This window comes from Hyla sarda, chromosome 6 (genome assembly GCF_029499605.1).
Source record: "Hyla sarda isolate aHylSar1 chromosome 6, aHylSar1.hap1, whole genome shotgun sequence".
NCBI classification, from domain to species: Eukaryota; Metazoa; Chordata; class Amphibia; order Anura; family Hylidae; genus Hyla; species Hyla sarda.
Window position 1 is genome coordinate 144,224,462 of NC_079194.1, and position 12,986 is coordinate 144,237,447.

The following is a 12,986-nucleotide window of genomic DNA, read 5'->3' on the forward strand; positions in this document are numbered from 1 at the left end:
GCGTGCGCTGCAAGATTTTAATCCATGACTGCGTAGTGTGTTACTAATGGTTATATGTTAATCAGGTGCTGAAATACTGCTGTGCATAAGATATGTGCCTGGCAATTCTGCTTAAATGAGTTACGGCTGGATAAAGTTGCCATAGTAGTCTGAGCCATATGGAAAAGAAAAGTGTCTGGGGGGCAGTAACCTGGTTACTATAGGCAACTGCTCCACTTTTGATTAAGCTCCCTCTATGTGTAATGGAAAAGTTTCTAAAAAGCTATCTCCAATTAGATTAGACTTTTTTTGTGGGCGCATCGAGGAAGAAGGTAATAGCATTTTGAGAGTTATATGTGTCGTCAGACATTTAGTGAATTCCTGATTTATAGGACCTTGCAGATTATGCTGGCTCATCATATATTCCAGTTTATCGGTCAATCACAACACTGATTAAAGTGTTTCTAGTTTACGGTGGGTGAAAGTTGTCAGTCGTATGATTATCATATTACAGCCCCATTGTACTATGACAGTGATTTATCACTGTGGGGACATGCTGGGAGTTTTAGTTTCACAGCAGCTGGGTAGCTATGATAGACGCAGCAGATGACCATCCAGGGACTGGGCCGGATGCTGAGAGGAGGAGGGAGAGATTTCATAAAGAGGAGATAGCCAGGTTAGTGACCACATCACAAAGAGACATGTCCGTGTGCGGTCTGATCGCCCGGAGAATTCTCCTGGGCATCTTTTGCATTGTGGGTACCTTGTCGGAACAACTTTCTGAGAGTACACAGAGACTAGGTGAGTGGGCACCTGCTTTTAGTTGCTTATAGCTCTTTAGCCCAGGTTCCTATCACCGGGTTATGATTGGGAAAAACGGTGGCATATGTTGGTACAATAGACATGAGGGGCAATTGTTGGTTTGGGTATCAGCAGCAGGAGTTTAAATCCATCTGCAATCTAATACATAGCCAACACCCTATGTGTCTGGGGTCATAGAGCCAAGAAAGATCTGACTGGGGGCAGGTGGATTCATGGTGGGTACAACTATATATAGTTACGCTTCTTCATACCCCACTATATTATGACAAAATATGGTAGATAGAACTGGAGGAAGATGGATCCATGCCAGGTACATGTGCACATTGATATAACATTAAGGGACAAAGCCACAAAATAATTGTGCCATGATTGTCCTATCAATCCATCCTTTCTCTCAGCAGATATTGTGCAGGATTTGGAGGTTTTAGCAAAATGCTGGTTATTATTATGCAATTGTAGGTTGATGCCACTAATAATACTGTTTTAGTCAGCTACCTCTCACAAAAGAAGCGGAGTGTGTGTCCAGTCTGTTGTCACATCTTGTTTTATACTCCAGTCACAACCAGAGTTGCATTCAGTGTAGTGTCGGTGAAACTGGGAAACTACAATACATTCTGCTGTTCCCTCCACTGTGGCCCCTCAGGTTAACTTGACTTGGGGGCTGGTTTATTGTTTCCTGGTTGATTGGCACAATTGTTCCATGGTAATTGTGGAGCTGCTGCTGACTCCTGTCTACCTTATTTTCTCAGGATTTGGGGATATGGAGAAATTCAAGTTGGTTTCTGTACACAACAAACTGCGCGGAAATGTGCGCCCCCCAGCTGCCAACATGAGGAGAATGGTGAGAATCAGCAGCTGTATGAGGGCCGGTGTGTGAGGTGGCGGAGCAGCTGCTGCCAGTGACTCAGACTTCTGGCCCAGGATCTGCTGCTGAGAACATATTTCTCTTCTATCTCTGAGGGGCCATAAAATGACATCTGCATCAGCAGCAGAGACCCCCAAATCCTGGGAACCCGGAGGTCTCCAGCCTCTACCATCCGCATTTATTGTGATCCACTAAATGTTGCTCCACCACATAGGTCCCTAGAGCCCACAACTCCCGTCTTCCCTGCCATATGGATAAATATTCAGATCTACCTTTAGTTATATTTGTTTTATAGGAAAGTTGGGTGACAACCAGTATGGCAATATGTGGCTTCAGTGCGAGATGTTACACAGATTTCCCATGATTGTAAACAATGAAGTGGCTGCTGTATTATTCCAGTTTAACAACTTTCCCTATGCAGGCCTAAATAATAATGTGGAGATCGGCATAATTATATGTGGAGGCTATATAAAAATTCTGTGGGGGTGGCTTGTAGCTGCAGAAATCTGCTTTAATCCATCTCCACCAAGGTTCTCTGATGATTAGACAATATACTATCTAATTTTGAGGGTATCAAGACGAGCTACATACAAATGCCTCTGATAACCCCAGCTATAACATTTTCTGAAGAACCTATGCCAGTGGAATGACTGTTTTGTGACAAAGAACGTCTTTGCAGGCGAGCTGACAACCTATGCTTATATTGTGGCGTAAGGCACTTTATGTCCAAAATTGTCCTTTTTGAGCTGCCAAACTCCAATAGGTGAAGATAATACTCTAGACAAAGAAGACTCCTCTTCAAAATTGTCTGTTCCTGTCATTCTCACATGAGTCATTGGTGACCCGGAATAGAAGGGGGATCGCGGGTGTCCATGACACCCACAATCCCCCTGAAGCGATAGGAGTGAGGTGGCAGGGGTGCCACCCCTCCTATCCCTGCTATTGGTGGCCTATACGCGATCACCAATAGCAGATCGGGGGCGGGGGGTTAACTTTCCTTTTCCCCGTCCTGCCCACCCACAATAGGTGGGGCAGGACAGGGAAACCCGACAGGGACCGGCGCCGAAGATCCACTTACCGATCCGGAGGCTGCAGGCGACGGAGATCGGCGGGCGGCGACGTCGTGCGGCTGGATCCTACGGAAGCCGGTGAGTTGCCTACCGACATCTGGAGGGTACAGTCTGAGACCACTAGATAGTGGTCTCTAACTGTAGCCCTCCAGATGTTGCAAAACTACAACTCCCAGCATGCCCAGACAGCTGTTTGGGCATACTGGAATATGTCGTTTTGCAACAGCTGGAGGGCTACAGTTTGAGACCACAATCTAGTGGTCTCTAAACTGTATCCCTCCAGATCTTGCAAAACTACAACTCCTAGCATGCCCAAACATCTGTTTGCTGTCCGGGCATGCTGGGACTTGTAGTTTTGCAACATCTGGAGGGTCACAGTTTGGTGATCACTTTGCAGTGGTCTCTAAAACTGTAGCCCTCCAGATGTTGCAAAACTGCAAATCCCAGCATGCCCAAACAGCTGTCTCAGCATGCTGGGAGTTGTAGTTGCGTACCTCCAGCTGTTGCATAACTACATCTCCCAGCATGCCCTTTGGTGATCAGTACATGCTGGGAGTTGTAGTTTTGCAACAGCTGAAGGCACACTGGTTGGAAAATACTGAGTTAGGTAACAGAACCTAACTGAAGGTTTTCCAACCAGTGTGCCTCCAGCTGTTGCAAAACTACAACTCCCAGCATGCACCGTCTGTCAGTACATGCTGGGAGTTGTAGTTTTGAAACAGCTGGAGGTTTGCCCCCCCCCCCCCCATGTGAATGTACAGGATACATTCACACGGGCAGGTTTACAGTAAGTTTCTTGCTTCAAGTTTGGGCTGCGGCAAATTTTTTGCCGCAGCGCAAACTCCTAGCGGGAAACTCACTGTAACACACCAGTGTGAACGTACCCTAAAAACACTACACTAACACATAATAAAGGGTAAAACGCAACATATACACCCCCGTACACTGTCCCCTCCAATAAAAATTTAAAACGTATTGTATGGCAGTGTTTCCAAAACGGAGCCTCCAGCTGTTGCAAAACAACAACGCTCAGCATTTCTGGACAGCCACTGACTGTCCAGGCATGCTGGGAGTTTAGCAACAGCTGGAGGCACCCTTTTTGGGAATCACTGGCATAGAATACCCCTATGTCCACCCCTATGCAATCCCTAATTTAGTCCTCAAATGCGCATGGCGCTCTCTCACTTCGGAGCCCTGTCGTATTTCAAGGAAACAGTTTAGGGCTATATATGGGGTATTTCTGTACTCGGGAGAAATTGCACTACAAATTTTGGGGGGCTTTTACCCCTTATGAAAAGGAAAAGTTGGGGGCTACAAGTTGGGGGTTAGTGTAAAAAAATAAAAAAAAATTACACTAGCATGCTGGTGTTGCCCCATACTTTTTATTTTCACAAGCGTTAAAAGGAAAAAAAAGACCCCCAAAATTTGTAACGCAATTTCTCCTGAGTACAGAAATACCCCATATGTGGTCGTAAAATGCTCGGCGGGGGCATAACAAGGCTCAGGAGTGAGAGTGCACCATGTACATTTGAGGCCTAAATTGGTGATTTGCACAGGGGTGGCTGATTTTACAGCGGTTCTGACATAAACGCAAAAAAATAAATACCGACATGTGACCCCATTTTGGAAACTACACCCCTCACATAGTGAGCATTTACGCCCCACAGGTGTCTGACAGATTTTTGGAACAGTGGTCCGTGAAAATGAAACATTTTACTTTTAATTTGCACAGCCCACTGTTCCAAAGATCTGTCAAACGCCAGTGGGGTGTAAATACTCACTGCACCCCTTATTAAATTCTGTGAGGGTTGTAGTTTCCAAAATAGGGTCACATGTGTGGGGGGGTCCACTGTTCTGGCACCACGGGGGGCTTTGTAAACGCACATGGCCCCCGACTTCCATTCCAAACAATTTTTTTCCCAAAAGCTCAATGGTGCTCCTTCTCTTCTGAGCATTGTAGTGCTCCAGCAGAGCACTTGACGTCCACACATGGGGTATTTCCATACTCAGAAGAGATGGGGTTACAAATTTTGGGCGTCATTTTGTCCTATTATCCCTTGTAAAAATGTTAAATTTGAGGGAAATCTAGCATTTTAGTGAGAAAAAAAAAATCATTTTCACATTCAACTTTAACGAAAAGTCGTCAAACACCTGTGGGGTGTTAAGGCTCACTGGACCCCTTGTTACGTGCCTTGAGGGGTGTAGTTTCCAAAATAGTATGCCATTTTTTTTTTTGCTGTTCTGGCACCTTAGGGGCTTCCTAAATGTGACATGCCCCTCAAAAACCATTTCAGAAAAACTCACTCTCCAAAATCCCACTGTCGCTCCCTCCCTTCTGAGCCCTCTACTGCGCCCGCCGAACACTTGACATACACATATGAGGTATTTTCTTACTCAAAAGAAATTGGGTTACACATTTTAGGAAGATTTCTCTCCTTTTACCCCTTGTAAAAATTCAATAACTGGGCTACAAGAACATGCCAGTGTAAAAAATGAGGATTTTGAATTTTCTCCTTCAATTTGCTGCTATTCCTGTGAAACACCTAAAGGGTTAACAAACCTTTTGAATGTCATTTTGAATACTTTGAGGGGTTCAGTTTTTATAATGGGGTCATTTGTGGGGTATTTCTAATAAGAATGCCCTTCAAATCCACTTCAAAACAGAACTGGTCCCTGAAAATTTTTGATTTTGAAATTTTTGTGGAAAATTGCTTCTATACTTTGAAGCCCTCTGATGTCTTCCAAAAGTAAAAACATGTCAACTTTATGATGGAAACATAATGTAGACATGTTGTATATGTGAATCAATATATAATTTATTTGGAATATTCATTTTCCTTATAAGCAGAGAGCTTCAAAGTAAAAAAATTTCATAAAATTTTGGAATTTTTCACCAAGAAATGATGCAAGTATCGACAAAATTTTACCACTAACATAAAGTAGAATGTCAAGAAAAAACACTCTCAGAATCAGAATGAAAAGTAAAAGCATCCCAGAGTTATTAATGTTTAAAGTAACAGTGGTCAGATGTGCAAAAAATGGCCGGGTCCTACAGTGAAAATTGGCTGGGTCCTTAAGGGGTTAAAGAGTACCTGTCACCAAATGAAACTTTTTTACTATATTATTCCTTTATGTAATTATAATACACATTCCGAATCACTTTCTGTTAAGATTTTAAACCTTTATGGGGGAGATTTATCAAAGGATTTAGACTGTTTTTTCCCATCTAAAATTGTCAAACAGAAAGTCGCAGTCCAAATACGTGTGACTTTTTTGCGACTTTTGCTTTAGAGGATTTTTAGAACATGATACATTCTAGACTATTTTAGACAGAAAAATGCATTGGTGCTGAATTTATCAAAAACGACTCTTCGGCGAAAATTTGCATCGGGCGAAAGTACACTGAAATGTCAGACCATGCTGGAGCAGGTTTAAATACAGACTAAACCGTAGATGCCGAAGTCTGTGCGCAGAATTTATCAAGAACCGTGCGACTTATAATAAATTAGGCACATGATAGACCGGCCTAACCCTCTGTAGGTTGGTCTATATTGATGCGGGAAATAGACAGCTTTGATTCCCCCCCAATATGTTTAATCTCTTAAGGACGCAGGGCGTACCTGCGCCTGGTCCCGGTATAAAACGCCGTGACCCCGCGTCATACCGGGTTGGTTCCGGAGGCTAATGACAGCCGGGACCCTGGGTTAATAGCGTGCGGCACCGATCGTTGTGCCGCGCGCCATTAACTGTTTAAACGCAAAGTTGATCGCCGCATCTAAAATGTAAGTAAAAGCTTCCAGGCAGCTCAGTCGGGCTGATCAGGATCATCGCGGGGAAATCGCGATGTCCCCAACAGCTAGAACGCGAGCGGAGGTCCCCTTACCTACCTCCACCACGTCAGATCGGCGATTGATTGCTCCAAGCCTGAGATCCAGGCTTGAGCAATCGACTGCCGATTACACTGATCTTTGCCGTATCAATGCACGGCAATGATCTGTGTATGAGATCGGTATGTACAGTTAAATAGCCACTATGGGGGGGGGGGGGAGCTATAACACTGCAAAAAAAAAAGTTAATAAAGATCATTTAACACCTTACATAATAAAAGTAAGAATCGCCCCCCTTTTCCCATTTAAAAACAAAAAAAAACTGTGTGTGGTATCACAGAGTGTGGAAATGTCTGAACTATAAAAATATATAGTTAATTAAACCGCATGGTCAATGGCGTACGCGCAAAAAAAAATCCAAAGTCCAAAATAGCGTATTTTTGGTCACTTTTTAAATGATGAAAAAATGAATAAAAAGCGATCAAAAAGTCCAATCCATATAAAAATTGTACCAATAAAAACTTCAGATGACGGCGCAAAAAATGAGCCCTCATACCGGCCCGTACATGGAAAAATAAAAAGTTATAGGGGTCAGCAGATGACAATTTTAAAGGAATACATTTTCCTGCATGTAGTTATTTATTTATTTATTTTCTTAAGTAATACAAAATCAAACCTATATAAGTAGGGTATCATTTTAACCATATGGACCTACAGAATAATGATAAGGTGTCATTTTTACCTAAAAATGCACTGCGTAGAAACGGAAGCCCCCAAAATTTACAAAATGGCATTTTTTCTTCAATTTTGTCGCACAATTAATTTTTTTCCCGCTTCACCATGGATATTTTGGTAAAATGACTAATGTCACTACAAAGTAGAATTGGTGGGGCAAAAAATAAGCCATAAAATTGAATTTTAGCTGCAAATTTGAAAGTGTTATGATTTTTAGAAGGTGATGAGGAAAAAATGAAAATGCAAAAACGGAAAAACCCTGCATCCTTAAGGGGTTAAAATCAGGGCTAGAGTCCTGCAGGAACGCACAGGAACGGCGTTCCTTTGCTTTTTCCACAGGAGGAATGCCATCCCTGTTACATTAGTCCTACAGGACCTACCTCTCTGTTCTTACCCTCCCTCCGTTTCCTCCCCTGGCCCTCACTGCTAGATGCTGGAGGTGTAGGACCTGTGATTATGTCACTATCACATGTTGGGGGCGGAGCTTAGCTGTGGAGGAGAGGAAAGATCATGGCTGAAGGACCTGTGGAGGAGGCAGGGCTGAGCTAGAGGAGAGGTCAAATGTCACTCCAATAAGGTAATTACATTGAAGGAGGTTTGTTGCAGTGTTTCACCCCAGTAGTAAGGAGATTACATGAGGAGGGGTATATTACAGTGTGTCACACCAGTAGTAAGGAGATTACATGAGGAGGAGCTTTGTTACAGTGTGTCACCCCAGTAGTAAGGAGATTACATGAGGAGGGGGTTTGTTACAGTGTGTCACCCCAGTAGTAAGGAGATTACATGAGGAGGAGGTTTGTTACAGTGTGTCACCCCAGTAGTAAGGAAATTACATGAGGAGGAGGTTTGTTACAGTTTGTCACCCCAGTAGTAAGGTGATTACATGAGGAGGAGGTTTGTTACAGTGTATCACCCCAGTAGTAAGGAGATTACATGAGGAGGGGTATATTACAGTGTGTCACCCCAGTAGTAAGGAGATTACATGAGGAGGAGGTTTGTTACAGTGTGTCACCCCAGTAGTAAGGAGATTACATGAGGAGGGGTATATTACAGTGTGTCACACCAGTAGTAAGGAGATTACATGAGGAGGAGGTTTGTTACAGTGTGTCACCCCAGTAGTAAGGAGATTACATGTGGAGGAGGTTTCCTACAGTGTGTCACCCCAGTAGTAAGGAGATTACATGAGGAGGAGGTTTGTTACAGTGTGTCACCCCAGTAGTAAGGAGATTACATGAGGAGGGGTATATTACAGTGTGTCACACCAGTAGTAACGAGATTACATGAGGAGGAGGTTTGTTACAGTGTGTCACCCCAGTAGTAAGGAGATTACATGTGGAGGAGGTTTCCTACAGTGTGTCACCCCAGTAGTAAGGAGATTACATGAGGAGGAGGTTTGTTACAGTGTGTCACCCCAGTAGTAAGGTGATTACATGAGGAGGAGGTTTGTTACAGTGTGTCACCCTAGTAGTATGGAGATTACATGAGGAGGAGGTTTGTTACAGTGTGTCACCCCAGTAGTAAGGAGATTACATGAGGAGGGGTTTCTTACAGTGTGTCACCCCAGTAGTAGGGAGATTACATGAGGAGGAGGTTTCTTACAGTGTGTCACCCCAGTAGTAAGGAGATTACATGAGGAGGAGGTTTGCTACAGTGTGTCACCCCAGTAGTAAGGTAATTACATGAGGAGGGGTATATTACAGTGTGTCACCCCAGTAGTAAGGAGATTACATGAGGAGGGGGTTTGTTACAGTGTGTCACCCCAGTAGTAAGGAGATTACATGAGGAGGGGGTTTGTTACAGTGTGTCACCCCAGTAGTAAGGAGATTACATGAGGAGGGGGTTTGTTACAGTGTGTCACCCCATTAGTAAGGAGATTACATGAGGAGGGGTATATTACAGTGTGTCACCCCAGTAGTAAGGAGATTACATGAGGAGGACGTTTGCTACAGTGTGTCACCCCAGTATTAAGGAGATTACACGAGAAGGAGGAGGTTTGTTACAGTGTGTCACCCTAGTAGTAAGAAGATTACATGAGGAGGTTTCTTACAGTGTGTTATCATTATGATAGGGACATAAGGAGGTTTTTGTTACAGTGTATTATCAGAATGATAACCCCTTAACATTGGGGGAGATATATAAAGACCTGTGCAGAGGAAAAGTGGAGCAGTTGCCCATAGCAACCAATCAGATAGCTACTTTCATTTTCAGAGGCCTTTAAAAAAAATAAAGAAGCGATCTGATTGGTTGCTATGGGCAACTGGTCAACTTATCCTCTGCACAGGTTTTAATAAATCTCCCCCAATGGATGTAAATATACATCTTGGTTCCCTGGTACTTAAAGGGGTACTCCTCCCCTAGACATCTTATCCTCCATCCAAAGGATATGGGATAAGATGTCTGATGGCGGGGGGCCCACCACTGGGGGGTTTGTATTAGAAATCTTGGGTGAGTTCCCACACTTTTTTTTCCAAAACTTGACCCCTGTTTAAAATGCTATTGAAAAAACAAGGTGGCTCTGTTCTGTTTCCTGCAGCAATTCATATAGCTAGTTTGGTGTCCTCCCGGCCTGGCATGAGACCAAATTCAGGAAGTGCTTCAGGAAATAGCGAGACACAGCTCTTGCTCACTGCCTGTAAATCAGACAGGCGAGAGCGAGCACTGTGCCCGCCATGATCCTGACATGGCCACATCACCTGTGAAGAGTTACGAGGAGATATCACTCGGACGGACACATTTCACTTTATGCGCAGCAGAGAGGAGAGGGCAGAAGCGGTCCCCCAGCAGGCATCCGTGACGTCTCGCCTGCTGTGGAATGCACACTTCCACCTGCCGGTTTTTAACCCCTTAAGAACTCAGGGTTTTTGCATTTTCTTTTTATTCCTTATCACCTTCTAAAAATCAGAAAGCTTTCAATTATGCACCTACAGACCTATATGAGGGCTTATTTTTTCACCACCAATTGTACTTTATAATGATATCAATCATTTGACCACAAAATTTACAGCAAATTCAGAAAAAAATATTTGTTGGGCAAAATTGAAAAATAAAACGCCATTTTGTAACTTTTGGGGGCTTCCGATTCTATACAGTACACTTTTCGGTAAAAATAACACCATGTCTTCATTCTGTAGGTCCATACGATTACAAGGATACCTAATTTATATAGGTTTCATTTTATTTTACTACTTTAAAAAAATTATAACTACATGTACCAAAATTTGTATGTGTAAAATTGTAATCTTCTGACCCCTATAACTTTTTTTTTTTTTTTCCATATACAGGGATGTATGAGGGCTCATTTTTTGCGCCGTAATCTGAAGATTTTATCGGTACCATTTTTGTTTTGATGGAACTTTTTGAATTCCATTTTATACAAAGTGACCAAAAATACTAATAATTTTGGACTTTGGATTTTTTTTACGTGTCTGCCATGGACTGTGCGGTTTAATTAACCTTATATTTTCATAGTTCGGATATTTACACAAGCAGCGATACCACTTATGCTTATTTTTAATTCTGCTTACATTATTATAATTTTTTTAAATGGGAAAAGGGGTGATTCAAACTTTTATTAGGCAAGGGGTTAAATCACATTTATTAACTATTTTTTTTTACACTTTTTTTTGCAATGTAATAGCCCCCATAGGGGACTATAACATGCAATATATTGATTGCATACACTGATCAATGCTATGCCATAGGATAGCATTGATCAGTGTTATCGTTGCTCTGCTGATCCAGCCTGGATCTCAGGCATGGAGCAACAGAGCGAAGATCAAACGGCGGGAAGCTGCTGCGGTCTCGACCAGCCCACTGAACTAACCGGCAACAGTTTTCTCTCGTTTATGACGCCGCAATCAACTTTGATTGCGGCGTCTAAAGGGTTAAGGCAGATCGTCTATGTCCGGTATTAGCCATGGGTACTGGTTGCTGATAGCAACCGGGACCTGCCGGGAATGAAGCACGCTCAGCCCCTGAGTGCGCGTCACATATCAGGAGCCGGCGCAGTACGTAAATATACGTCCTGCGTCATCAAGGGGTTAAAGGGTTACTCTGCTGGAAAACATTGTTGTTGTTGTTTTTTTTTTTTATCAACTGATGCCAGAAAGTTAAACATATTTGTAAATTACTTCTATTTAGGAATCTTAACCCTTCCAGTACTTAGCTGCTGTATACTACAGAGGAAGTTCTTTTCTTTTTTAATTTCTTTCCAGTCTGACCACAGTGCTATTTGCTGACACCTCTGTCCAAGTCAGGAACTGTCCAGATCAGGATAGGTTTGCTATGGGGATTTTCTCCTGCTCTGGACAGTTCCTAAAATGGACAGAGGTGTCAGCAGAAAGCACTGTGGTCAGACACAAAAGGAAATTCAAAAAGAAATGAACTTCCTCTAGAGCATACAGCAGCTTATAAGTACTGGAAGGATTAAGACTTTTTAAAAGAGAACTGCGTCATAAAAAATGTTTATGTGCCCGGGGTGCAAAAATATAAAAAACAAACTTTAACTCACCTTCCTACGTTCCCCTGTTGCGAAGATGCCCGCATCCCTTTCCTTCGGTGCTGCTGGCTTCTTAGGCTCGAAACGCCACAGTGCAGGCAGGGGGACTTAAAAAAAAAATGACACCCCAGTTCTCCTTTAAGAGAAGTAATTTACAAATCTGTTTAACTTTCTGGCACTGGTTGATTTTACCCCTTAAGGACCCAGGACGTCCTGTGACGTCCTGGTGGTTTCCGGTCCCTGCCGCGCGCCGGGCAGAGATCGGAAGCGGATGCCTGGTGAAATGCTTCAGCAGGCATCCAGGCCAAACACCGAGGGGGGCCATGTAGGCCCCCCATGTCGGCGGTCAACGCAAATCGCGAAGGAAATCGCCCCTGCGATCTGCGGCGATACTGGGCTGATCGTATCTCTTGGACCCGACTGCCCAGTAATTTTGCATGATTCCGGTTGTCACAGACAGCCAGGACCATGCTGAAGTATAGGAGCGAGGTGGCAAGCCTGCCACCTCCTCCTATCCCCTGCGATTCCTCGGTTAGCTAACCGACAAATTGCGCGTGGGGGGGGGCGGTTACTTCCTCCCGTCCTGCCCGGCCCCTGGAAGTCCGGAGAGGACAGGAGGAAGACCGGAGGATGCGGCGGGGGAAGGGGGAGTGCTGGGGCCCGGCCCCGGTACTTACCTCGTCCCTGAAGACCCGGATCCCGTCGGCAGAGACGGCCGCGGTGGCGACAGGTGAGTTGATCTTCGGCGGCGTTGTGGAACCTTTGCAGCAGTCCAGACCGACGTAAAGCGATCTGGACTGCTCCATATGGTCCCCTTACACTACAACTCCCAGCATGCCCAGACAGCTCTTGGTGTCTGGGCATGCTGAGAGTTGCAGTTTTGAAACATCTGGAGGTCCACAGTATGGAGACCACTGTGCCCTTCCAGATGTTGCAAAACTACACATCCTCAGCATGCCCTTACTGTCCAGGCATGCTGGGAGTTGTAGTTCTGTAACATCTGGCCCTTCAGATGTTGCAGAACTACAACTCCCAGCATGCCTGGACAGTTTTGCCATACTGGGAGTTGTAGTTCTGTAACATCTGGAAGGGCACAGATTGGGAACCACTGTATTAGTGGCTGCAAACTGTAGTCCTCCAGATGTTGCAAAACTACAACTCCAAGCATGCTGGGAGTTATAGTTCGGCAA

At 44.1% G+C, this 12,986-nt stretch overlaps 1 protein-coding gene across 1 annotated transcript in view; it reads left to right on the forward strand.

The window, feature by feature from the left end:
- The first annotated feature begins 569 nt into the window (after positions 1-569).
- LOC130277466 (C-type lectin domain family 18 member A-like) overlaps positions 570-12,986 on the forward strand; it is a 30,467-nt gene continuing 18,050 nt past the window's right edge. Inside the window, exons 1-2 of the mRNA XM_056528139.1 lie at positions 570-780; positions 1,551-1,642. Of these exons, the coding sequence (XP_056384114.1) occupies positions 570-780; positions 1,551-1,642 (303 nt within the window). The remainder of the gene's footprint in view (positions 781-1,550; positions 1,643-12,986) is intronic.